This window comes from Vipera berus (genome assembly GCF_964194415.1).
Source record: "Vipera berus genome assembly, chromosome: 1".
Lineage (NCBI taxonomy): Eukaryota > Metazoa > Chordata > Lepidosauria > Squamata > Viperidae > Vipera > Vipera berus.
Window position 1 is genome coordinate 285,500,688 of NC_138202.1, and position 27,871 is coordinate 285,528,558.

The window sequence follows — 27,871 nt, forward strand, 5'->3', positions numbered from 1 at the left end:
ACGAGTTAAACAGGAATAACAGACCAGGACTCAAGCAGAAGATCTTCAAACGGTTGCCTTCAGCAACCAGCACCTCCCACACCTTCCCCTTTTATCTGCAGGCCCAAGGCTTGGCTTCTCATTGCCTTCTCCTCCTCTCACCGAGTTGCCTCATTGCCTTTCTCTGTTCTACTCTGCTGGATTGCCTCCTGCTCCTAGCGTTCCTGAATAGATCCAGCTGTGAATCATCTACGTCCAATACCTCGTGCTCACACGGCTGAGTCTGATGAGGAATATGACGGGAGGGGCCAGGCTGAGAGTCCTGCAGTGCTTCAGAGCCTTCCTCTGACACCAAAGGCTATCCAAACCCTCCTCCTCCTCCTCGTCAGAATCATCAGACTCAGCTGCCGGTATCACAGGCTGACACTGAATCACAACACAGCACTCAACTAAATGTTACATTAAACAATGTAACATGGTTGAAAACCCCCATTGTAGGCCATAACATAATTTTGGAAATGTTGAAAACATCTCCAGATTTTTTAAAGAGTTTGACTCATAATCTCAGCCCACACATTTTTAAATTATAATTTTGATTTACAAGTCAGTTTCTTGCATCTACCCAGTGTAAACATGCTGTGCAAAAGTATCTGCGTGATTTAGATGCATCAAACCATAAGCTCCACCCTCTCTATATGTGGACACAACACAGTGAAAAGAGCTAGAGCTTGCAGCATGATGCTGTTCTTGCCATTTATCTCCACAGGCACATGTTGTAGAAACATCCTTTTCCTATCATAATCCCATAACCTTATTCTGGAATAGCCTTTTTTGGAGCTCAGACACACCCCCTCCTTATAGTCCTTTAGGAAGTTACTGAAAAGTGACAGCATTTTCTTAATTTTATTTATTGCACATTTTAAGTTATTACAATTTTCTTTTAACTTCATTGTCATTTATGTAATTTATTTGAATGCTTTAACCATCATTGTAGTATTCTTTGTAAGCTGCCAAGAGTCAATCACAGTGGGATACAAGTCAAACCAATCAATAACTTTGCCTTCATCTTGTACTCAGGTCATGGGCAAGATTTAAGTTGTTTTCAGTTAACTGCCACTTGTTCACTTGAACTTGTGACAGCATCGAATAAGTAGTAGTTACAACTGGTCATCCTTCTCACCAACATAGCATTCCCACAGTCATGTGATTGTAATCCAGGTGTCTGGCAACCAGCCTACATTTCCAACTAGAGCAGCATCCCACAAGCACAGAATTGTTATTTGCAACTTTTCCTGCCAATTTCCCACAAACAGAGTCAATGGGGAAGCTGCCAGGAACTCAGAAGTTGTAATTATGCAGGGATTGCTGGAATTGCCATTGCTCACTGTCACATCATGCTTTACAACTGCATTGCTTAATTCTGGTCCCCATTACTATTGTTAACTATGTAGTAAAGTAGCTTACTTATTCCAGCATTTATTTAAAAGCAGGAATCAAAGTCTTGGGCAACTGAAGGATGAATGACAAAATATTTTTGATGACACAAACCTCATCTCCCTTCAAATTTATGTCATGATGCTTGCATGCAGATACTTAAGGGGTGGAATTTACATCAGGAATATAATAGATTTCATCATTTTGACATAAGATCTATTTGCTGCAGACTGCTGCTGAAGTATTTAATGTCTCTCTGAACTTTTGTCTAGCTGGCAATCAGAAGACAGGGAATGGCTGGGAAATAAAGTAATAAGGATCCAGCCAGGACATAAGACTTTATGCCATTATCTACATCAGCAGCAACACACATTTGGCTTTCCCAGACAACTATCCTTGTGACTGTAGAAATGGATCAAATAAAAGAATAAATACAGGTTGTCCTCAATTTATGACCACAATGGAGCCCAAAATTCCTGTTGCTAAGTGTGACATTTGTTAAGTGAATTTTGCCCCACTTTATGACCTTTCTTGCTACAGTTGTTAAGTGAATCACCGCAGTTGTTACTAGCACGGTTAAGTGAATCTGGCTTCCTCCATTGACTTTGCTTGTCAGAAGTTCACAAAAGGTGATCGCGTGACCCTGGGAAACCCTGCAACCCTCATACGAGTCAGTTGCCAAGCATCTGGATTTTCATCCTGTGACCATGGGGATGCTGCAATGTTGTTAAGTGCGAAAAAAGGTCACATCACTTTTTTTAGTGCTATTGTAAGTTTGAACGGTCACTAAATGAACTGTTGGTAAGCCGAGGACTATCTTATTGGGAGGTTCGAGTTGGGCTTCTCGCAATCGTCTGTGGGTCCAATTTAGAGCTGAGAAAATACAGATAGATACAACATTACCATAACGCCAGGGATTTATTTATTTAGCGTATGGCTGGTCACACACAGAATTAAAAGCACTTCATATTTACAAGTTAGAACAGTTAAAACAATTTTTTTTTTAAAAAAAGAAGCAATTATAAAACCTAAGAGGAAAACAGAAATAACATTTCAAAGTTTAATGTCGAGTTTGAAGATCCAGTCAGTAGCTGCCGTTGTTACACAGAGGAAGTCCTTAAAATCTCCTGGGTATCTTCTATTAGTGCATTCCCTCACTATATGTTGGATAGTCTGTCGGGGAGCCCCGCAATCACATTGTGCTGAAGATGTCTTTCCCCATTTATACAGAGAATCGGCACACACCCCATGAGTCGTTCTAATTCTATTGTATGTCACCCATGTGTGTCCGGGTAGATTAAATCCTGGAGATACACTATTAGGATTAATATGCTCAGAAATATCTTGGGAGGTATAGCTACTCCATGCTTCCATCCACTTTTGTATAGTGCTCTGATGTTCGGCCAGCAGCTTAAGCGCTGTGAGGAGTGGTGGACTTCTTGACTTTAATCAACATCTTAAGAGATCAGAGGTATAGGCATGAATGGGTAGAGAGGAGTTTAGCAGGATCTTACTATACTCCCGAATGAGAGCATCTTGTAAGTGCGGGGGAAGTATGTGGCTAAGAACTGGTAAGAACGCCAGGGAGAGCTCGTCATCTGGAAACTACACACATGGGGGGGGGAAAGAACTTCCTGCTTTTCTGGATCGATTGGACTAAGCCAGGGGTAGGCAACCTCGGCTCTTTTATGACTCATGGACTTCAACTCCCAGAATGCCTGAGTCAGCTATGCTGACTCAGGCATTCTGGGAGTTGAAGTCCATGAGTCATAAAAGAGCCGAGGTTGCCTACCCCTGGACTAAGCCAAGGAGGGCGGAAAATCTTCAGCCAATCCCGTTCTTGGAGGAAATATGACGTCATTTAAATGCGCCAGTTTTGCTTTGACGAGAAAAGAGCAACGAGACTTGAAAGGCTTGGGACTATTTTTTTTAATATATAACGGCCTCCTCGGTTTTGTACAGAGGCAACAATGTTTCTTTCCACTCCCAGCTCGCCTCACACTCCAGGCGGCGGCGGCGGCGGCGGCGGCTCGGGCCGAAGAAGCCTCCGCCCAGGCGGTAAGAAGAGCCAAATGCTGGTGACGCCGTCCGTCTCTTCCCCAGCCTTCTTCTCGCCAGCAACGAGGAGACACCTCGGTACCCACTCTGCGCGGTGAGTACCCTGCCCCGCCCATCGGTGGGTGGAGACTAACTGGGCCCTCCCTCGATGCGATTGGTGCAAAGATTTGCAAAGGGCGTCCGGAGTGGAAGGCTGGGGTGCTTGTTTTCGGGCACAACAAGTGCTGTTTTAATAGCAAAAGAGCAAATAATATGTATTGCGCTGGGGGGGGGGGGGGTAATCGCAATTACTGGGGTCGTCCCAGTTGAGGCGGGAATACGAAGGCGTTTTCAAGGAAGTTCCCTCCCTTGGAAATTATGTATGGCCCCTTCAAATGCACTGCTGCTTTCAGAAGGAAATGAAGGATTGAATATTTTCTTCTATGCTGCTAATCTGTCATTCATGGGTTGGGTGGCACTCTTTAAGCTGCCACTCATATAACTAAATAAATAAATAGTCGCATTTTTATTTCTCCAATGCAGGCTATTCCTTGTCAAATGGTTAATAAAAATATACCTTTTATTTCTTGTATTTAAAAAGCACTGTAAAGAAAACGTACCCAAGAGAGGGGATAAGAGTTTAAGTTATTCTGTTGATCAGTTTTGATCAGGTGAACGATTCTCCTATTTGTATTTCTAGTCCATAGTGAAACTTAACTTCTGCCAAGTTCTGATTTTCAAGCCTATACAATTGATACTTTAACCAATTATTTAATATCATTAAATAAAGCATTCAGTATAAAGATCATTATTTTTATGTGCTAAAACCAAAATACTTTTTATTTCAGAATACTTTTGGTCTGGCTGAACCTTCTTTCAGATTTTATCTATATTGAGTGTACCTATGATTCTATTTATTTTCATTTTTAGTTTATTGTATGAGCTGAATGCAATAAATGTGTTGAAAAGCTAATAGATATTGTGTGTTTGTGCCTTCCCATTTCCTGTTCTACTGCATTGGTTAAAAAACATAATAAAGCTTTGAATTAGTATTCCCAGTTAGATCAGGACTAGATAAGCCCATGGTTTGACTTGATGTAAAACAATTTAAAAATTGTTTAATTTGAATTGGTGTTGAGCTTATGCTCAATGACATTGGAAAGGATTCAGAAATGAAATCTGTTTTGCATAGTGCAAAATATAGTAGTGTTTGTTAGCAGTGTTTGTTATTATGCTTAATTTTGCATTTAGGTTATTTTATTTAATAGAATATAGATAGAAAATTCTATAGTGAAAAACAGAGTACATGGAAGTAAAGAAAAAGTTATAATGATGCTTTCTGACTTAACTTCCTTTCTTCCTATATAATCACTTGCAAATTTTCCAACATTGCACTCATATTAGCCTTATTAACCATGCTGATATTTCAACAGTGAAGTGGGGAAGTATGTTTTGGCAGTGATCAAGCCAGTTACATTTTCAAGTACTGTATATGTGACTTGCTTTATTTGTGATTATCAACACTCCCTGACTTTAAGCTTTGCCTGATCTTTCTTCTCAGCTTGATTATAAATATTTCAGTGTTTTATCAACAGTTTGGGAATGTGAATAGACAAGAGTAGTACTCAGTTTCTAAGAGAAAAACAAGGAAAAACAAAGTCCAGTTGCTTTTGAAAAAGCACCGAAGAGAAATGTTTTTGTTAACTATAAGAAAGGTGAAGGAAAATTAATAGAAATGAAATAAAATATTAAAAACAAGTGTCTTTGTAAGACTTGATAAAAGCACAATTTATAGGCAGCACTCAATTTATGACTACGATGGGGACCGGTATCTTAGTTACTAAGCAAAGGGGTCATTAAGCAAGACACCTTAAGGCTGGTTTGCTCAATGACTGCAATCCCAGCACTTCTGGTGGCAGTTGTAAGCGATCTTGCAGTATGTTAAGTGCAGGGCTTTTCAACCAGTGGTATGGGAACCACCTGTGGTATATTGGCCCGTGGCAGGTGGTACGTGACCACCCTAGAAAAGTGGTAGCGGGGGAGGGGAATGAGCTGAACCGGTGGCAGCACCGCACAAGCCTAAGCGAGAGATGGCTGGAGCTGCAGGGCTGTCAGGGCTCAGTGGAAGCACCAGGATCGGCGCTTCTTCGGGGCTGACAGGGCTCAGTGGAAGCGCCAGGATCAGCACCAGTCTTCATCATGGTTCAGTCCAAGCCAGGAATATACAACGTGGCAACTGCTTTAGAAAGAAGGCTGCACTTTATTGAAGAGGAGAGCCAGACAGAAAATGGCTCTGAAAGAAAAGGGAGTGAGCACATGTAGGGAGTGGGGTTTTATACCTTTTTGAGCCTTTTGTTTGGAGTTGTTCCTGTGGCATGAACTTTGACCTGAGTCTGAGTGGGCCTTTCTGGTATTCTGATGGACTTAGTTCTGCAGACTTAGTTTCTGTTTGGGACCGAGAGACTTGGGGGCAGGGTTGGTTTCTGCTTTTAAAATCCTTTAGGGAAATATATTTTAAATATATTTGCCTTTTAAATATTTCCAAAAATATTTCTCGGTGTTTGTGTGTGTGTGTGTGTGTGTGTGTGTGTGTCCTGACTTCCCACACTGTATTCAGTTTGTTTTGACTTCAACTGCTGGATAGCTGAAGAATTCATGCAGTGATGAAAGTAACAAAACTTAAATCAATGCTTAATTTCATTATTAAATCATTCTTTTTTTTTCTGCTTAGGTGTACACCTACAAAGGTTGTACATCATCCAACAGGAAGTGAAACCATCAATTATGATGTAAAAAAGTTTGGTTCACCTTTGCCAGTAAAAGTTGTAGAGGCTTTGAGAATGGCTGATGGTAAGTTTTTTTTAAATTTGATCATACAAATAAATGATAATTCTGTAATGGAAAAATAGAATTTAAAATATTAAATAGCATGATTTTGCTAGTATCTGTAAATTAGCACAACAGCAATGTTGCTGTTTAAGGACTTATAAATCAAAATGATTCAAACTGTCCTGCGTGGTTTGCATTTCCTCTTTTTTTATTGAAAAGTTTTATAAAAGTTACAAAGAATCCCCCAAACCAACCCACCCCAAACCCCCCCTCTCCCTCCCCCACTTCCCAGAGCTGAGTACAGGTTTACAAATATAATAATCATAATCTAACTAACATTAACCAACTATATAAATAACCAAGTTCATAATGCGCTTTAACTCCCCTTAACATAAATACAAGCAAAATAAAAGTATACATAATAATAATAAAAAACATAAACAAATTAAAATCCAAATTATTAATACAATATCCAAATTATTAAACCATACTAATACTAAAAATAGTAATAATACCATATACTTAAAACTAATAAAAATTCCACTATAATAAACTATTAATAATAATAACAATTTAAAATTTACTCATAAGCTAAATGGAACTTTTTAGTCCCATATTTATTCTGAATATAATCTATCCATCTTCTCCAGACCGAAATATATCTTTCTTGTGAATGATCCTTCAAATAAGCAGAAATCTTAGCCATTTCTGCTAAATTTGACACTTTAAGCGTCCATTCTTCTATAGTAGGCAAGCAATCCTTCTTCCAATATTGCCCTACCAATAACCTTGCAGCTGTTATCAAATTCAACATCAAGTTAGTTTCTTTAGTATCACAATCTGTAATAACACCCAATAAAAATAATTGTGGAGTAAACTTTATCTTTCTCTTAAAAATCTTTTGAATGTTCCACCAAATTTTAATCCAAAAAGCTTTTATATTTCTACAAGTCCACCAAATATGAAAATAAGTAGCGTCCAAACTGCCACATCTCCAGCATTTAGGCTGTAAATTAGGATACATGCAAGACAACTTTTTAGGATCCAGATGCCATCTATAAAACATTTTATAAAAATTTTCTCTTAAATTTTGGGCCTGAGTAAATTTTACATTTCTAACCCAAATTACCTCCCATATATCCAATGGGATCGGTTCTTGAATATTTTGGGCCCACTTTACCATGCAATCTTTAACTATTTTTTTTAATTCCATTTATATCCCGCCCTTCTCCGAAGACTCAGGGCGGCTTACAAGCTTAGCAGTAGCCTTCATTCTATGTATATGCCTGCTTATTAGGGCTTTCACACACACCCCCAAGCGGCATTATTACAAAGTCAGCTTATTGCCCCCAACAATCTGGGTCCTCATTTTACCTACCTCGGAAGGATGGAAGGCTGAGTCAACCTTGAGCCTGGTGGGATGCGAACCTGCACTAATTGCAGGCAGCTGGTGTTACTTAAGGAGGCATTAGCCCACTGCTCCACCGAGGCTCTAATTCCGTTTCTGAATCCAATTCTATTAAAGCATTATAAATTCTCTTTATATGCGCTCAATTTTGATCTTTAATCTGTTTTACCAAATTTTCATCCATTAATGTAATACCAACCTTTTGATCTAACTTCCACCTAGCTTGCAGTTGAGCATACTGAAACCAGGACTGTACAATATTTTCTTGTTTTAACTCAGCTAACGACTTTAATTGCCAATCATTCCCTACCAATCTAAGTCTTTATAAGAAATCATATCCAAATTCACACCCATAGATACACCCTCTATCGCGTGTCCAGGAATCCCCCAGATTGGTATTTTATAATTTAACTTATAATAATACTTTTTCCAAACACGCAATAAAGCGCTTCTTAAAATATGAGATTTAAAAGCCTTGTCAACTTTTTTTTATCATAAATTAAATTCTTTTTTCTCTATGAATCTGCTTACTAACTTGGGCCTTCCTCAGAGAAGGAAAGCAAGCCTGGATTTTTTAAAAAATTTATACTTATAATTTATTTTGGAAACTATTATTTATTATAGCCGAGGACAATTTGAGCATGCTGCTAGATGAAAGTGGATGGGCTTGGCTAGTCTATAAAGATAGACTAATTATTTGGAAGATTGGTCAATCATCAATTGCTAAGGTAAAGTAATAGCAAAATTAAATGTATTTAAGCAGGTTTATAATGACGTATATGTTCAAAATAAAAATGTAGGCAAATGAACTGCCTCAAATCAGCAGTATTTTTCTGGACTCTTCTGAACTTGGAATACATTTATATTACATGCTTTCTGTAACATTTAGCCTTTATATTAATAAGGAAAGTTCTTCAGGTTCCTTTGTTCCTCAATGTTCCGTTTTTCCCTCCTAGAATGAGGCAATCTGAAAATTTTAAGAGTTTATCATACAATTGGCACATTTAGGGATGGAATGGAAACAAACTACCGGTACATCATTCTACAAATAAGAATTTCATATTGGATATTTGATCTTAACTCTTCCAATAAGTTGATATTTGAGGTAGTCTCAGTAAATTTTCATTAACTTGTGCATTATAAAAGAAATTATACAAGTTTAACTATTTTTAGTTGAAAGAAGGCTTTTTTGATTCTAGTAGGCTTCCAAATAAGCATGCTTAGATTGCAACCAGCATCAGTGAGTTGGGGAAAACATTCTGCTTGTAATATTTTTAAAAAATTGAAATAATTTTAAAAAAAGTCTTGAAAAAGTCAAAGAAAGATCCATATTTAGTTGTTAGCATCCACTGACAACCAATAAACATACCCAAGAAATTTCTCGTACTCCATTTATGTATTTATAGATTTATTTGTAGTGCTAGGCAGATAATACATCAAATTATTCTCTACCATTGTTGGGGGGGGGTTGCATACGGTTCACATGATTTAAAAAATTAAGTTTTAATGTTGCAGTTCTTTTGACCCTGAATACATGTTTTTTTAAATATTGAGCTCAGTTTAGAATACATTATCTTTTTTTAAGATGCATGAGAACATGTTTGTCAGTTTTTTAAGGAAAAAATAACTTAAGGGTTGACCATAGAAATCCAAATCCAAACTTTTCTTTTATTCACAGCATAAAACATTGTAGGTGACTAATATAAATGCAGAATACTAAATTAAAGTGTATAAATACTTTTTGTGTTACAGTGTTCTATATGCAAAGAACTTCAGTTGCCACCCAGTGACTATATTTGGACTGCATATCTAGTAGCAGTATGCTGTCTTAATGTTTCTGGTGAAGCATCTTCTTTACAGGTTAGGAACATTTAAATACCTTTTGAGGACATCATTATACATTCAATTTATGACATTTTCATGATCCATTTGGAAATTATACTTACTGTACAGTCAGTATACCACACAATTGATTTTTAAACATGATTTTAAATAAAAGGCTGGGGAATTTCTGTGTTCAATATAACCACATAAATATAAAAAATAAGCTTTAATGACTGTTGATTTATTGCATTAAGTACTGTTCAAAATTCTTCCTCATATGGTAATGATGTAATTGAAAACAGATAATTGTATCAATACACATTTACTGAAATCTGAGGCAATTGTTTGTAGGGCAGGAATGCTTGTCTAATATATATTCACTGAATTAAGGCAATTTGCTAATTATAAGTGCTGAAGTCACTTCCATGTAATTTTAATTGTTTTAGAAGTGTTAACTAGGCATTGTCACTTGGTTGAGATGATAGCTATGGAAATCAATTAAATGCATTTATTAAACTTAGATGCTGTCTATCTTGCTATATATAAATAAAAAATGTCAGCGATTCAGAGCACTATTTTGGGGAATTAAAATAGTCATTCTGTTATGTTATTTCTGGTGCTCTAAAAACTATGTCCTAGGTCCTAGGATGAGTATTAAAACATTCTTATTCTAAGATGCAAATGAGATATTAAGGTTAAATTAAAAAGCTTAAGAAAAACTTCAATCCATACTAATCCTCTGCTTCAAATTTGTCTTGTTTTTATTCTATAAAGATATTTAATAAAAGCTAAAAAATATTCCACTTTGGCTGGTTAAATTACTAAATAAAAAAGATGCATTTTTGTATCTGGTCTCCTAGGAAGGCAGGGGGCATTATAGCTAATTACTGGCATCATTTAGTTTTGCTCATTTTCATTGACTTTTTTCAGAGAGAAAAACTCAATTGATTTATTGTCTCTGTAAAGTAGTTGCAGTTTGTAATGCATCTAAAATCTGTATTTCTACATTAAAAAAACATTTAGGCTCAATGGAGGATAATATATTGTAAAATCTCTCTTAGGAGACACCACAACACAGATATAAATTTATACTGACAAGTTTATAATTCTCAGCCGACAGAAATTTATTTCTTCTTACATTTTGCTACAACAGACCTAGATCTTTAGACTCTAGACTAATGTGAACAGTAAATAATTAATAGAATTAACATGTATGTATGTATATATTTTTATATTTGCAAGTCCCTTGTGGTAATGGCTGCCACTCGTGAAGGAACAATACGTTACTGGCCCAGCCTTGCGCACGAAAGTTCCTATACTGAGACGAATATGGATTTCGGTGGTGCTCTTTATAATTATCTTACAGCTGTAAAGGTACATTGAAGATGCTTCGTGGCAACTTGGTTGAAGTTATTTTTTCCACTATATATAAAATGAAATACAATTATAATCTTGAAGTTGGTTTTAGCAAGTTTATTTTTAAAAAATAAAGTGTTAATACAGTTTTCCCAAAAAGCTGAACTGAACTTTCTTTTAGGGTGGAAGCTTTATTTTATCTTCAGCAAGGAGTCAGTTTATCCGACTTACACCTGATAATAATGGCAAGATTTATCAACATGGTTTATCTCAAGGACAAGGCATGTTTTCTGGAATAGGTAGAAAAGTTTCTTCACTGTTTGGGATTCTGTCACCTAGTAATGATGAAGAGGTAAGTTTTAAAAATAAGTAAAATTAACCTAAAGGTTGCTTTTTTGGACTAATTCAAGTTTTATGGGGTTGTTTAAAGATGGGTGGGGGGGAGTGGGAAATCTTGGGAAGCAAACCTTTCATGAACAATCCTCATCCCTTCTCTCACTCCTTGAAGGCACCAGGGCAATAATAAGGGGTAGTTTTTCAGATTAGGAAGCTTAAGGATGGGAATGTAACAATTTTTCTCTGAAAGACCTCTCACTTCTAATTCCAATTTATAAAGTCCAGGAGCTAAGGCTAGAATCAGAAAAAGGGTACAAAGATGTCCACTTCTACTAATTCTGGTGATGTCACAGTATTATCGGTTCAGAAGCTGAGTTGTGAGCATAGTTTTTCAAATGATATAGCAATAGCACTTAGACTTATGTACTACTTCATAAATGCTTTACAGCCCTTACAGAATCAGCATATTGCCCCCAACAATCTGGGTCCTCATCTTGCTGACTTCAGAAGGATGGAAGGTTGAGTCAACCTTGAGCCGATCAAGATCGAACTTCTGGCAGCAGAGTTAGCCTACAATACTGTATTCTAACCCCTGCCCTACCACAGCTCTGACAGAAATATGGAATGCTTCACGAATTTGCGTGTCCCCTATTTCTGCTCTAGAGAGTATAGTATTTAGGAGATTCAGATTGCGATCATTGAGCAAGGCAGTCACATGGGTGTCTTCCTTAGTGACTGCAATGACTTACCAAAATTCCAGGTTCAACAGCCCACCCCCACCTTCAGCTGCCTTTCTTCTCTCTTCTATGAGATATTGGGAGGTGGACAGCTGTCAGAATCTGAACTAATCACTTGTTGGTGTTTTTGAAATCAGTCTCTTAAGTTCAGTGGTTTTATAGTTTTATTTAAATACTAGCTTTAAAAGCATCCCAACAATATGCTGATAATATTAATGTATATGAATGTCATGAATTAAATTTTGGATTTTCTCATAGTGAGCTCTATTTAATAGAATCACATATACTTGCAGATTTCTTCAGTGGTAGCAATATCAATATTTGATGCAAGAAAGTTTATTGCAGAGAGAATACTTCTGATTTTTGATACTATATTTTCCCAATATTTGCAGAGTATTTTAATACAATTTTGACTGTTGTCTAGACCAGGGGTCAGCAACCTGAAACAGTGAAAGAGCCACTCAGAACCGGTTCCCTCACAAAAGGAAAAACTGGGAGCCGCAAAAAATGTGTGCGCATGTGCGTACATGCACGCATGCACAGAACAGGGTTTGACTGAAGAGTGGAGCCAAGGCGAACTATGCACCTACCCTGCATATTTGAATTGATTGGTTGAACTTTTTTAGTCCCACTTTTTTTTTATTATTGGACTGCACATGGCAGAGGACTGGGAGCCGCAGGAGTCGGCTGAAAGAGCCGCATGCGGCTCCGGAGCCGCGGGTTGCAGACCTGTGGTCTAGACTATATTGCATGATTGATAGAATAATTTTGTGGTACTCTCATATTTGCACTATTTTTTAATTTTATTCTTTTATAATTCTGTGCTGCATTTGTCATTTTTTCTGAACTGGAGTTAAAGCTTTTCTGTTTCCTTAACTTGAATTTTCATCAGAGAACTGCAATATATTAAACACTGACATTTTATCCCTAACTTATATTTAATTCAGCTTTCTAGTGTTCTTTGGGATGAAGATGGTTCAAGATTTTATGCTGTAACCAACTCAAATCTTTATAAATGGGAAATAGAAGACAATGCAGAACGTCATGTTCTCAACTGGGATATAAACAAAGTACTTAAAGAAAATATCATGGAATCAATATGGGTAAGAAGCAATATGTGTAATATATAAAATTATATATTTGCCTTATTTCTGGCACTTTTAACAATTTATTATTTGTACAGGGATCAGAAAGCAATTATGGGGACATTAAAGAAGATATTAATGTGCAATATTTGGATTTGCAGCAAAATTGGTAAGTTCCTATCTAGAAAGTTACAAATTCATGTATATATTTTGCAAATAGTTTGGGGTCTTTTACTAGTAGTATTACTAATTCAGACTGTTCTAATGAAAATATCCCCTTATGCGCACAGTCAGGAAAAGATAATCAAAAAAGTAATTAAAACACATAGGAATAAAGACAGTTTAATTCGTTAAGCAAGAGTGAAAAAAATCCGTCAGTGTTCATGTGATGTTTATTTATTTAAATTTATTTCAGTTGCTGGGGGTCTTTGGGCCAGTCGTTCTTTCTCAGCCCATCCATCTCACAGGGTTGTTATAGGAAAAATAGGAGTAAGAAATGTTATGTATGTTCACGGCCTTGAGTTATTTATAAAGTAATACAATCAGCATAAAAGAAAAATCTAAATAAAATATTTTTTTTATTGAAAAGTTTTACAATACATTTTATCTTTCAAAATATTTTATTTATATAGTTGTCCATCTCACATGTGACTCTAGGAGGCTTACAACCCCCCCAAAAAAATATGTAACATAAAAAGACATATCTGAGCTTCGTAAAATAACCACCAGCAAAGCCAAGATGCAGATTCTATCACACTTAAATAAATAAAATGCAATTTTAAATATAGTAAACTGGGCTTATACACCATGTAAAAATCGTAAGATAATGTTTTTAAAGTCAAGCAAAGATCTTAATGTGTATATTTGAAATAATTTTTCATTACCTGATATTTCTGAACAATTTGTAATTATGATAATTGTCTTTTCCAATGAGTAGTGATGGACTAGTTATTTTGGCTGCAGCCTGGCATCTTGGTGACAGTCCCTGCCTTGTTTATTATACTTTGATAACTGTAGAAGATAATGGTTATCCCACATCTGATAACGTGATCGTAGAAGTCACTCAATATAACCCACCTTTTCAGGTAATTAGCATTAGGTTTAAATGCTTTTTTGATGCTTCTGATGTTAAGCATGCTTATAGAATATCATCTGAAGCGATTGGTTGTGAGGGTGAAAAAAACTGATTGAACTATATCCATAAAAACAAGCTATTTCTCTTCCTGTCTTGTGATGTTATTTCAATAATACCTGATTTTTTAAAAAATAACATACGATTAGTAAATATTTTAATTTACTCTGCAAAAAAAAAGAAATTGATGCTACAATTCTTTGGAAACTGAATTCTGGATAGTTCAATTTTGGAAATTGAAAATCCTGATTAGATATGTACTGACATATACTATAAAATGACTCATGTACCAGTTTGGATTACACATGATCTAGAAAAGGATTTATCACTAGTCTGTATTCTATAAACATTAGCAAAAATATGTGTGTGTAACAATAAGATTGTAGAACAATAAAGAATATAAGAATGGTGTATCATTACGAGAAACTATAGGATTGTAATTTATAACCTCTTCCTTTCCCTGCATCAAGTTTGTCAATTAATATTTTGTATATACATGTTAGGCCTATCTAGAAGATAGTATTGATGCTCTTAGTAATGCTTCGTTCCTAAATATCATAGTTATTTTTTGTAATATTTAACGCTGTATTTTTCAGCCTGAAGAACCGATGTGTCATTTAATAGTCCCAGATTTTAACAGCCATTTTGCCTGTCTTTATACTGAAAATGAGGTATTTGCTTGTTCAACTGGAACAGGAAGAACCTCTTTGCCGCAGGAGAAGATTATTTTCAGTGCTCAGGGTGAGAATCTTAATAAATGTAAACTGTTTAATACAAGCTAATGAAACTAGTCTTTCCCCAAAACTGCAGGAAAGATTCTTGTTCCACTTACCACTGACTAGTGATTAAATTTGGGGGGTAAATATGAAATTTAAAAATAAAACTTGTTGTATTACTGAGTGATTCTTATGGGTGTAGATTTTTCTTTTCCTAAATACGTAACTTCCACGATTCAAAGTCAAAAACAGTGGAGAGGGAGACAGCCATTTACTGCTTCTAGGCTATGAACAAACGAGAGAAGCTTTGTCTTGTGGGGGCATCTTCAGAAACTTTCAGCTGCAGATGTTGATATTTTAGGGATTATTGTAGAAGAATCAGTTCTTCAGTCACTCTTAAGCCATCTAGGCCTTTAAAGGTTAGTACCAGAACCTTCAGATATGAATTACAATGCAAGCTTTTCAATACAACCATCATGTGGTTCCTGTATTTGCACCAGTTAGCAGCTTAGCTGCTGCATTTTGCACCAATTGCAACTTGCAGGCAGTTTTCAAAGATGGCCATATGAATAGTACAAGTAGTCCTCATTTAATAACCCTGATTTCCATTGCTAAGGGGAGCAGTCATTAGGTAAAACATGACATGGCTGCACGAAATGTGGTAGCCTCGTTATGGTCATTAAGTGAGGTCCTCACATTTCGCCAGCCCTGCCTTTCAAAGGACTACTCATAACTGCCATTTGTTCAGTGTTGCCATACCTTCAAGAGGTTGTTAAATGAGGACTACCTGTACTTTACAGTATCAATTTGGGACATAGATAAGGCATGGATAAACTCTGACTAGTTTAGCAAGGGCGGCAACTCCCATACTAACTATAATTCTGGAGACTTGTTCCTTGTCACGATCATTGTTTGAAAATCCAGTGACAGTTGAAGATCAAGGAGCCCTCCAATGCTGAGGCCCTGCTCTCTCAAGTACTACTTTCTACTTTCATTCAAGTAGAATAAATTGCCATGCAAAACATATTGAACCTCGGTCAAAACAGCGTTGATGATGTCTGTCCTTTTTGTTTTTCTATCTTAGGAGATAAAATTTTAGGAGCAGGTTGTTCTGCTCAGCTTCCCATTTTTTTTGTTCAGAAAAGCGGACTTGTAACTATATGTTCCAAGGAAACCACTTCTTTACTTCCTGAAGACATTGAGGATTCTTTAGCCTGTTCTGTAGCTGAACCCAATGATGAGGTAATAACCAGTTGGAATCCTGAAAGAGAAGATGGGAAAGAAGGAAAAGCATTGCCTGGCATTTACTTCCTATTAGTATCTTTATTGTTTTTATTGACTTTTTTTTGTAGTTGAACAATCCTTCAACTTACTTTTTTCCTACTTTTCTCTTCTAGGGCATTGGTTTTGACGGCTCTTCTAGGATGGATGTTGTAGCTCAAGAAGATAAAACTAAAATGCTAAAATCTTCTTTCTTACAGTTTTGCAGGTACTGAACAAACACTATATTAAATAATTAAATCATCAGCGGTATAAGAAGAGTTTTAATATTGCCTTTTATTGAGTTTTCTGTAAACTTAAAAAGTTAATCAGGAAATTTGTTTAGGAGTGGTGAATGGAAAAAACAAGACTTACGTTCTAACTAGAAAACCCGTGACCCACTGAGTTATAGTTTCAAAAATATTTCTTTACTAAATAGAGAAACAGCACAATCAAGGCCAAATATCAGTGGAAGCAGGAGCAGCTTCTGACTTCCAGCTGGATCAGAGCTGACCAATCTCCAGCAGCCCATGGTGGGATCTATCTACCCAGCCTCTGGAGGGCTAGGGCAGGATCAGTCTGCCAGATCTCCATCAGCCAAAGGAGGGCCAGGCTACCCAATCTCTAGAGGGCTAGACTGGGGCTACTTTATTGAACCTTTGGATGGTAGCACTATTATTGTTGTTGTTAGCTGCGAAGTCGTGTCCCGACCCATTGCAACCCCATGGACAACGTTCCTCCAGGCCTTCCTGTCCTCTACCATCTTCTGGAGTCCATTTAGGCTAACGCCTACTGCTTCAGTGACTCCATCCAGCCAACTCATTCTCTGTCGCAGTGGCGTAGCGTGGGGGGTGCAGGGGGGGCCAGCCGCACTGGGTGCAACATCTGGGGGGGCGCGCTCGCACTCGCAGCTCTCTGCCCCTGCCTGGCTCACTCACTCTCTCTCACTGCAGTGCTGGCTGTGCGAATCCGATCCGAGCCGCCGGGTCGCCGCCCACTGTGGAGGGGGGGGGGTGCAAATTACTTGCCTTGCCCCGGGTGCTGACAACCCACGCTACGCCACTGCTCTGTCGTCCCCTTCTTCTCTTGCCCTCAACCTTTCCCAGTATTAGGCTCTTCTACAGTGAGTCCTTCTTTCTCATTAGATGGCCAAAGTATTTGAGTTTCAAGCAGCACTAAAACAAGTACAAGTTTGTCAAATTTCAATCCCATGGGACTATTCCTGGATTTTGGACGCATTCTGTAAATTAGCCCATTTGTACTACCTTGATTGAAAACTTGTTGCTCTATGATACATTGTTTCACCCAGTTAAAGGTTACAGACGCAAGAGTTTTAGTAGTACATAGATTGATTTCATTCTCAAAACCTTTATGTATTACATATAAAGTAATAAAGGCAAAATCCATTTTGGGGAGATAGCCTGCATCTATATAGGATTTCTTAGTCTTGCTACCACCACCAAACCCTTTTCTTATTTCTTCATGCCTTTGAATGAACATGACTAAGTAGAACAGTATAGGATGACCCAATCACTTTCATAACATTCAAAGAAACAAATGAACTTTTTATTAAATAATTTAAAATGGATGGTAACTAGGTTTCCTTGGACATTACAATCTATCTGTAGTCTGTCAATATTTTCCTTTCCTGTTACTAGCTATATTCATAACCCTCGTTCTTCACAGGTAGAGATTTTCCTAAGATAGGACTCTGAGCATCCCTCAGATTCCTCCTTCCACCCACACCATCCAAATTCTGTCTTCAATTTCTTTTTTTTTCTTGACTATTCAGGGAGATATTCTGCCTTGTTAGGCTTTTATTGGCAACTCCATGAGTCAATTATCACATTCTTCCCTCCTAGCCCAAGCTTAGCCTCATATAAACAAGATATGTCTGAGCATTGAGGATGACACTTTAGAGCTTTATTTTACAGAATAATGTTATTCCATATATTTACAAGATATGTTCCATAGTCAGGGTTAAACTGCTGAGAGGCAGGTGAGGACATATAGCTATTCCAATCCCAGGCACTCCCACTTGCAGAGTGGACAAAAGACATTTACATTTTTGTAGCAGCCCCTTGCTTTCAGTGTAGCCACTAATTTGTCCTTTCTGTAGACTTTAAAAGTTTATTTTTAAACTATTACTATACATTTTGGCTTAGTCATCAATTTGGAGTTTGCCTTCTACCCGTTTTAAACTGAACATGGACATGTTCTAATAGGAATAGGCACCCATTCTGATCTTGATGAATAAAATGGGGAAGATCACATCACCTAGAAGTTTTCCATTCATGCAAAAATGTTTATTGTATTTGTCATTCTGAATTACATTTTGAATGTGGTCTTCATAAAGCCCTCCGCAAGTGTTCTACATGTGAAAGAATTCATAAACAACAAAGATAGTTTGCACAACAATTCCTTGTAGTTTGATAGCAGTATGACATTTGGGATGTAGAATTTTCTTGTGCAGCAAATGTGATAGTCCTTTAGATGACATTACCAACAATTTCAACTGAGGGCTTCAAAATATCCCATTGCTTTTCATTAATGGAGTATATAAAATGGGAAGCTCAACTAGAAAAGGAGTATTATCGCCATTAAGTTAACCCTAGTTAATATTTCATTTTAATGCTTGGCTTACAGTGCCTTTTTCTTCACTGCAGGAAGGATGTGAAGGGTGCAAATGCCACAATTGCTGAGCTTTTTCCCCAGCAAGCAGATCTAGGTCCTGATACTGATCTTGATAGAGCCGTAACACAAGTCAGTGAAGAATTAATAGATGATTATCCTACATCTGATCCACGGTGGGCTGAATCTGTACCTGAAGGTATGGTTCTTGCATGTAAAAAGCGGAACGATCCATGTTTTTGTTTATATTGGATTAAGTCTACTTCCACGGTAGCCCTTCACAAGATGCATTGCAATGTTATTGCGGATATGCGTGGAACAGCTCTTTGCTGATAGTCTGCGCCTGAATTGAAGCCCAGGTGGTAAATATTTTGGTCTGTGCATGAACTAGAATAGGGATGTTGCAGGCAGAAGTCATTTGGGATGGAAAGAAATGACTAGGGCAGCCATTGAAATTAATACCAGGGAGGGGTGGAGTGCGCAACTAGCAATCCCCTTCTCCATGCAGTATGTCCTACGATGGCAGCCCAGCTATCCCCAATTTTCCCAGCTTCTTTAACTCCAGCTAGGTCATGGGTAGGCAACCTTGGCTCTTTTATGACTCATGGACTTCAACTCCCAGAATTCCTGAGCCAGCCATGCTGAGGGGAAAGGGTGAGGTTTCCATGCTGAGCCACAATGGCTCAGGAATTCTGGGAGTTGAAGTCCACGAGTCATAAAAGAGCCAAGGTTGCCTATCCCCGAGCTAGGCCAATGTTCCAGCGCAGGATATCCCACCAGCCTGCCCACTTTCTGATCTTGCTTGCATCTTTTCTTTCTTCCTCCTCCTTTCTTCAGCTTCCACTCTTGTTGTCCCACCATGGTATATGCCATTGGCAGGTCTTCGTCTCTCCCACTTCATATCTTTCCTGTCCCTTCTTTCTCCTCCCTCTGGGATCGGTGCTGGAGAGTGTTGGCCACATTCTGGAATTCACTTCAGGCCACAGGAAAATGCAGCAGGCTTGCCCTGCATCCCACATAAACTAAGCAGCTTATCCCTGAGCTGCCATCCATAGCCTAGTGTTGTCTGTATGCATCCAAAAGCTTTGAAGTGTTCCTTTCTTTATGTTGGGGACCAGAATGGAAACTTCACAGGCAAAAAATAAAGAGTATTGGGAAGAAAAAGAAATGTTTTCTTCCTACGTCAGTTATGTACATACGGTCACAATCTGTGGAAGGTTTTATATTTCTTTTTCCCATTTTGAATCTACAGCAGAGAATACTGAGTCCTAGAATTTTAGGCAGCCTCTTTTATTTTTGCCTTGGATGATTGGGAATTCCCGTTGCTTTGCAGAAGTTGCCAAGGAATTCTTCTACAACACTATCCTCCCACGGGGACCGTCTTGATGTATTTAAATATAAATCCAAAAGTATAGCCAATCCTGTTTATTATTATTATTATTATTATTATTATTATTATTATTATTATTATTATTATTATTATTTTATTATTATTATTATTATTATTATTATTATTATTATTATTATTATTATTATTATTATTATTATTATTTTGGTCTGAAATGAATGTAGAGTGCATTGTGAAGCATGACCAACATTCTCTTGGACCTGTTCAAGAGGGAGGGATGAAGGAAAGGACATTGGGAAGGTACAAGGACGAGCCTTGTAGGGGAAAAGGAGGGAAAGCATTGAGAAGATTGCTGGCAGGATATGTTATGGGGGAATGCTGATGGCTAGCGAAGTAAGGAAGGTGTTGGGGAAATTGGGAGCGAACAGGCCTATAGATATGCCATACTGAGAGCTAGTGAGGAAAGAAGATGATGGCACATATCTGGGTTGCTTACTCACCCTATACATATTTTTGTATCTTCTAAATCACCCAAATGTACCTACTTCATTTTCAGCCAAGCATTGACTGATCCAATGACTCTAATGAAACTTCTGAATCCTGACAGTTTGTTCCGCGTTCAAAACTGTAGTTGTTCAGTTGCGTACCCACCCTGACCAAACATGCATTTTTTCAGAAATAATTGTTGTGATTCAGGGTCAGCCTGTGGGTTCGGCAGTTGGGTCGGACGACTCAGAGGAGGAGGAGGGGGGTGTTGAAGAGCTTGCTGAGGGGATTGGACAGCTTGATGAGAGCCCCCAGCAAGGCCCCTCCCACTTGGTCACCACGGAGACCCAGCTGTGTGAGCCTGACAGCGTGGATGAAGATGACCCACAGCTGGCCCTGTTCAAGGACGCCCGACGCAGGAGGCAGTCAGTCAGGAGTAAACAGAGGAAGGCAATGGGGCACCTCGGAAGGAGGCACAGAGAGGCCACACCCTGAACTGTATTTAAGGGGAATGTGTGGGAGGGCTGGTTTGCTGAAGGCAACCACTTGGATTGTTCCTGCTTCTTAGCTCGTGTTTTATGGTTGGTGTCTTGTCTTGCTCTGTTTTATGTGAATAAATTTGGCAGGCTTTATTCCAGCCTCTTGCCGTTTGTAAAGGGGTTGTCCCTGCTTTTGTTGTAGGGCTGGTAGCAGGCTGGTACAGAACAATAATACATGATGGGAAGAAATAGGCAAAGACCTCTAAAACAGAGCTAAACTCAGAAAACCTGCATGCTGTGAATTCCTCTATTTAAAAAAAATTGTTATATCATCCAATATAGTTTGAACACGAATACAGTATATTCAAAATGACAGATTTTTTTTCAACTTCCTAGAGTAGACAGGATCTTGATATGAAACTGTAGCTGAGCTTAATCCAAAGGAAAGAAATGTGGTGTTGTTAGATTCCCTTTATATAATACTAGTAAAAATATGCAAAAATCCAACAGGGCAGGCATGTCAAACTTGTGATGTCGCGCAACTTTTTCCCCATTGCCGGCAATGGGGTGGGTGCAGTTTTGGCATGACGCATCCGGCCCACCGGCCAGCGGTTTGACATGCCTGCAATAGGGGATAAATAGTTTTTTTGGGGGAAAATGTGTTATATCAAATATTTATGCTAACTGAAAAGTAAAATTACATTTTCAAAGTTCAACTGCTCTTGATCATGTTTTTGTCCAGATGCAGCAAATTTTACCAACTCATCCATCATTATTCTTCACCAGCTGGATAATAAATCACAAGCACATTCTATGTACATTGATTTTCTTCGCCAAGTAAGTTCCTAATGCTACTGGAGAAAAATATGGCTAACAATGTGGCATACATTATTTTTATTTACAATTATCTCTATCTAAGGTTGATCTCTTTGGACAACTGGATTGTGTTCAAGTCAGAGGCATGCCAATGGCAACTCGATTACTACTTCGTGAACATGCAGAAAAATTAGCAGCAGCTATTGCTCTCAAGAATTACCATTACAGGTTGCCAGATCTCGTGAATTCTGCAATACAGATTGCTTTAAACAAAAGGGAAGATGACATTCCTTCAGGTCTAACACCTGCTGATGTTTTCTTCAGAGAGGTAAGAATTATTTGATATCTAGAAATACATGATTTTCTGTATGAATAGACCTTAAATATATGAGGAGTCTAAAAGCATCCTAGTTATAATCCAAATGGCTTGGAACAAAGACAAAAAGTTAATAGAAGGCAGTCACGCCTTGATAATGAAAATTGAATGGAGAGATAAAATATGCTATATCTGCAAGACGGCCTTACAACCCAGTGTCTTCAATAAATGGAGTACCAGTGTGACTTTCTTTTGTTTTTCAGGTTTCTCAAGTAGATACTATTTTTGAATGCTTACTGGAGAAGGAAAAACAAGTCTTGAAGGATACGTCGGTTCAGTCTGAGGAATGGGGTGAAGTAGTTGTTGATGTAAACAATATCATAAAGGTATGATATCTGTGTTAACAATTGTGACAGAAACCTGCAAAGTTGATTATAACTAATGTTACACAAGCAGATTTCTATCCATCAGTGTGACTTAGCATTTTTTTTTACATCTCTCTGTATTTCTGTACATATGTTCTGAAGGACTCGTATGTTTCTATGGAGCACATTTATGGAATGTGCAGGATAGTGGAGTGAAGTTGGGGGGACTCTCATCAGTAGCATCCTGGTGTCCACTTCTTTATATTACCCAGAAATCAAGCACATTATAGATTTACTAAAGTCAGAGAAAATATCTTAGATCTTGTGATTTGAGTAGGACAAGTAACTGCATGATGAAATTTCTTGAACTGACGTTGGAGGAGTTTTAAACTGCTTAATCCACTATTGAGTTTAAATGAGGTGGCTAAATAATTAAAAGCAGGAATTTGATTAGTCCATCAAAAGTCAATTGAAGTGTGAATTGCTTTGTTTTGTTTTGTTATATATCATAAAAGCCATAGTAAATATTAGTTCAAAGTGCAATGTATTTTACACACCAAGCATCTTGATGAAGAGACATAGATAGTTTCTACCAGAAACCTTGCAATCACATAATGTGCCTGGAGATAATTTCATAGTTGGAAACTGTCACCAAGAATCTCCTATGTCAAGTTTCCAAATTGTTTAATTTGTGGGTAATTAAACGTAAAAACTTCTAACTCAATTATATTAAATATTACTTGGCTTTTGTCTAGAGGCATTCATTTTTCCATATGCATACTTCCCTTTTATCTGTCAGTGGTCTATAATCCTTATAAAAATGACCATGTGAGTTCATAATAAGAATTATATTCATTTTAAAAAACTGGAATATTCCATAAAATAATTTTGACAAGATTTATTTTCTTTTGGGTTTTCTGTGAAGGATATGCTAAAAGCTGCTATCCAAGATCGCCAGTCAAAAATTGCTTTATATAAAATAAGAGATCCTACTAAAGTTGAACCTGAGAATGTACCTTGGACAGGTGAGAAAAATTAAAATGGCATTTGTGATGTTTTCTTGCTAGTTTATAATGTGGTATTAGTTTTATGAGTCCTACATATACCTACTGTTATGTTAACCTTTTAACAATTCCCACCATTTTGTGTATTTAATCTGATAGAGGGACCTGTGTTTCTGATACCTATGACAGTTTTCTTATGGATAAAACTAAAAGTTTGTAAAAAAAATGTGAACTGCCTTCATTTCTTAATTCCACCTCCTGTTGACATATTAATTTACTTAGCAGCAGTCTGATTCATGAGTTGGGAGTAATGCAGTTATTCATATACCCTAACTTAAGCACTTATTTGGTGGAGCAAAAGTATACTATGATGCTGATATTTGTACTGTGATGCTGATATTTGTACAAGGAACCTAAGGGAAGAAACCTAGAAGAGCCAATTTGGTCCTAGTGGTCAGGATAGAAATCAGAGGGTTGTGAATTCTAGTCCTACCTTAGGCCTGAGAACCAGATGGGTAACTCTCCCTCTCAGCCTAACCCACCTCACAGAATAGTTGCTGTGGGGAAAAGGAGAAGAGGAAGGAATATTATGTTTACTGCCTTGAGTTACTTACAAAGTAATAAAGGCGGGATAAAAATCTAAATAAACAAACCTTGTTTGAATGTGTACGGGAGCATAAGTGGATCATTTTGAGCTCTAGAAATTTTTCTTTTATGAGTACAGCCTTTTCTGGTTGTTTTATGCCCATTTTTGTTGCTGGAAAGTCAGTCTGTTGTTCTACTAAAAAATGCTGCTTTGCTTTACAAATGAATGAATTCACTCACGTATGTATTTCCCTTTTACTTGTAACTTATCTATGTATGTCAGTGGTAAAGTCAACTAGTAGAAATGTCATTCAAATGTTTTTATGGTCTTCTCAAGCATCTGTTGGTGTGCGAACAACCATAATGCAGCAACATGAAATCATTCTGAAGAAGGTTTATCCACAAGCTAATAGTAAGCTTCGTAGCACAGTGACAGAACAGCTGGTGGCACTGCTGGATTGCTTTCTGGATGGCTATGTTTCGCAGCTTAAATCCGTGGATCGGCCTGAGCATCAGGAACGTTATAACAGTCTGCTTGTAGAATACGAACAGAAAAGAATGGAATTATTGTTACCATTACGTAAGTGCTGATGTTTTTGTACAAGCTGATGTTTAAATTCCTAATAATAATTTGCAATATGAAATAAAAAAAATGGTAAGGCATAAAAGACAGAGCGATAAGAAGAGCAGAATCTCTTTAGGTTTATGAGGCCATATGAAAATCTGGCATGTGAAACTAAAGCAAATACTCCCAAGGTGTTACTCTCTTTTCAGTTATTGTATGTTTATTCTAAACTTGAAGTTGTTTTTTTCTTTAAAAAAGAGATAATGATCAAAATTATTTACAAGAATTATTATCTATTATAATTTTGCATTCAGTCACAATTATCAAGTGCTAATTTTTTAGTTAGGGCAGAGGAGCATAACTTTTTTCAGATAGATGGTCACTTACAGTGATATATCAGGAACTGCTTTATGCAAAATAGGCAAAAACTGCATTTAATTTGATTTAAATTTAATCAGATGTAACTTTATGAAGCCCAGCAGATGGCAGCATGTATTTGACTTTGGCCTATCTGAAAAAGCTATGCAGCCTAAGATCTGCTTATCATTTAAATTTGAATATTTATTAATTACCCACTTTGCTTACTGTCAATCTGTTGTATATGGATAGAATAAAATAATAATAGCAATCTTGGCTTTTTCATGTTTTATTTTGATTCAGATTCAGTATTTTGAGACTGGTTACGGTGTTTTAATTGTTGCTATGCTTATACAACTGCCAGAATCATATTATATTAAAAGATCAACCATATAAATTTGTTAAATAAGTAAAGAGAGATAAAAGCCAAAACTAGCTATAGAAAGAAAAGATACTAAGATCAACCATATAAATTTGTTAAATAAGTAAAGAGAGATAAAAGCCAAAACTAGCTATAGAAAGAAAAGATACTATCTGTCTACTTCGATGCAAGGTAATGTCCACATATCTGATAGATGCTTCATGCATAAACTGTATTATGAAGAAAATCTTTTATTTTAATTTGACAATACTGTCTTATCTACACGTGATTACAGGATAGACATGTATGATCTGTTTGTGTTTTGTGTTTTTGTTGATTTTTGCACAGTTGTTCTCAAACAATATCAGCAAGCTGCTGCTCTTGCAGAAAAATATTGTGACTTTGATATTTTGGTACAACTATGTGAACAGACTGATAACCAAAGCAGATTACAACGCTACATGACCCAGTTTGCTGATCAGGTGAGGTATTAAAATTTTTACCATAGTGAAGTTTTGTCATTTAAGTCAGTGGTGCCCAAACTTTATGGCTTGACAACCCAGGGACAGACACAGGAAATGTGCACCAGCCAGCTGCTCGCATGGCCTGCTTCTGATAATGGGCCATGGCCTGTGGGTTGGGGACCCCTGATTTAAGGTCAACACTTACATAATTTTAATTTCAAAAGATACTTTTTTCCAATAGTTTCTCTAGAGCAGCAGTCCCCAACCTTTCTGGCTTGGCCGCCCAGCCAGGAGGGGGGGGCAGGGTAGGCACTCCATTTGTGTGAGCAGCGGGTGCACATAATTACCGGTTGCACAAAAGAACTTTTACGCGAAAGTTCAAGATGACACTACTCACGCGAGGGGAGCTTTGTGTGCGAAGGCAAGTGGGCGCCGCTTGTGGGAAGGGAGTTTTGTGCGTGAGGGCAAGCAGCCGCTTGTGTGAGGAGAGCTTCGCATGCACTTGCCCACTGCCTGTGTGGCCTGGTTCTGAACAGGCCACGGTCCGGTAATGGGCCGCGGCCCGGGGATTGGGGAACCCTGATCAAGAGGATTATCTGCCTAAAATGTCCTATATTTCAAGTTATAGAGCATTATAGAGAGAATTGTCAGTTTTACTTTTATTCAAAAAGCTATTGTTCCAGTACTTGAACTGAAGAAATATGCATTATAAGTCAGGGTACAGATGTGCATTCTGCAGATATGCTAATTAAGCAAATCAAATCTCATGGGAACTTTTAGTATAACTTAAGAAGGCAGAGGACCAACATGTGTTCAGCTGCTTCAAGGTTGCATTGCCTATTCCTGCTTTAGAAATAACCACTAGATAACTATTTATTTATTTATTTATTTATTTATTTATTTATTTATTTATTTATTTATTTATTTATTTATTTATTTATTATTGGGACTTATATGCCACCCTATCTCCCGAAGGACTAGCACGGAAGCAGAGAAGCAGAGAAGGAATTGGCAGAGAAGCTAGAAAATAAGGTTAAAGCAGGACAACAGTTTGCTGTTTGCATGTTTGAAGATATATTGAGCATTGACACGAGGGATTTAAAATTTCAGTTTTCAGACAGTGTATTAGGCTAATAAAGGACTTTTAAGGTAAACAATGCCTCAGAGTCACTTGAAAAGCCCATAGGTCGGAAACTTGACAAGATGCTTGTTAGGAGCCAAGCTTTTTTAAAAAAAGAAATGAGTATTTTACACTTTCAAAGAGCTATACTTCTGTTTCATAAGGAGACCATACTTTGCAAAGCCAATCCTTTTGCATATGTAATTTTATTTTTTAGAATTTTTCAGATTTTCTGTTTCGTTGGTATTTGGAAAAAGGGAAAAGAGGAAAACTCTTGTCACAGCCAATCGCTCAGCATGGCCAGTTGGCTAGCTTCTTACAAGCTCATGAACATCTCAGTTGGCTACATGACATCAATAGTAATGACATGGATAAGGTATGCTTTAAAATAATACAAGCTTCTTGCTTTTCCCTTAGTCAAGGGAATGCGTACAATGTACATCCTTCTTCCCTCTGTCTTGATCCACTTGTGAAACATACAGAAATTGGTAATATAAGGAACAAGTAATAATCTTTGCGTAATTGTTGCAAACCTTTTGGTTATTTCTGTAAATTGGGGGGAGGGAAGGTTGCATTTAGGAGGAGCAAGTTTCTTTCATGAGAAAAAAAAAAGTCCAGAGCTCTGCTTGTGTAGATTCACTGGATCTTTACGTAGAGCTTAAATTCGATTTTTACAGTATTCTTTGTTGCCAAAATTTATTATAAATCACATCACCAAAATTCAGTCCAAATTTTTTTCTTCAGTAATACTACCATGGTGTAGAAGAAATTTTGGGTTGAATTATATAATGCAAATTTAGAACAAGAAGGATCTATGACATAATTTCATTATTTCAGACTC

General features: G+C 37.4%; 1 protein-coding gene across 1 annotated transcript in view; it reads left to right on the plus strand.

The window, feature by feature from the left end:
* Positions 1–3,313: 3,313 nt before the first annotated feature.
* Positions 3,314–27,871, plus strand: part of NUP133 (nucleoporin 133) — a 33,443-nt gene continuing 8,885 nt past the window's right edge. The window contains exons 1-20 of the mRNA XM_081313808.1: positions 3,314–3,565; positions 6,182–6,300; positions 8,312–8,415; positions 9,440–9,547; positions 10,754–10,885; positions 11,049–11,219; positions 12,888–13,043; positions 13,124–13,194; positions 13,963–14,110; positions 14,754–14,898; positions 15,958–16,115; positions 16,271–16,362; positions 18,800–18,963; positions 21,820–21,914; positions 21,997–22,221; positions 22,473–22,595; positions 23,500–23,599; positions 24,501–24,743; positions 25,795–25,928; positions 27,248–27,406. Coding sequence (XP_081169934.1) covers positions 3,384–3,565; positions 6,182–6,300; positions 8,312–8,415; positions 9,440–9,547; positions 10,754–10,885; positions 11,049–11,219; positions 12,888–13,043; positions 13,124–13,194; positions 13,963–14,110; positions 14,754–14,898; positions 15,958–16,115; positions 16,271–16,362; positions 18,800–18,963; positions 21,820–21,914; positions 21,997–22,221; positions 22,473–22,595; positions 23,500–23,599; positions 24,501–24,743; positions 25,795–25,928; positions 27,248–27,406 — 2,829 coding nt within the window. The 5' untranslated portion in view covers positions 3,314–3,383. The remainder of the gene's footprint in view (positions 3,566–6,181; positions 6,301–8,311; positions 8,416–9,439; positions 9,548–10,753; positions 10,886–11,048; positions 11,220–12,887; positions 13,044–13,123; positions 13,195–13,962; positions 14,111–14,753; positions 14,899–15,957; positions 16,116–16,270; positions 16,363–18,799; positions 18,964–21,819; positions 21,915–21,996; positions 22,222–22,472; positions 22,596–23,499; positions 23,600–24,500; positions 24,744–25,794; positions 25,929–27,247; positions 27,407–27,871) is intronic.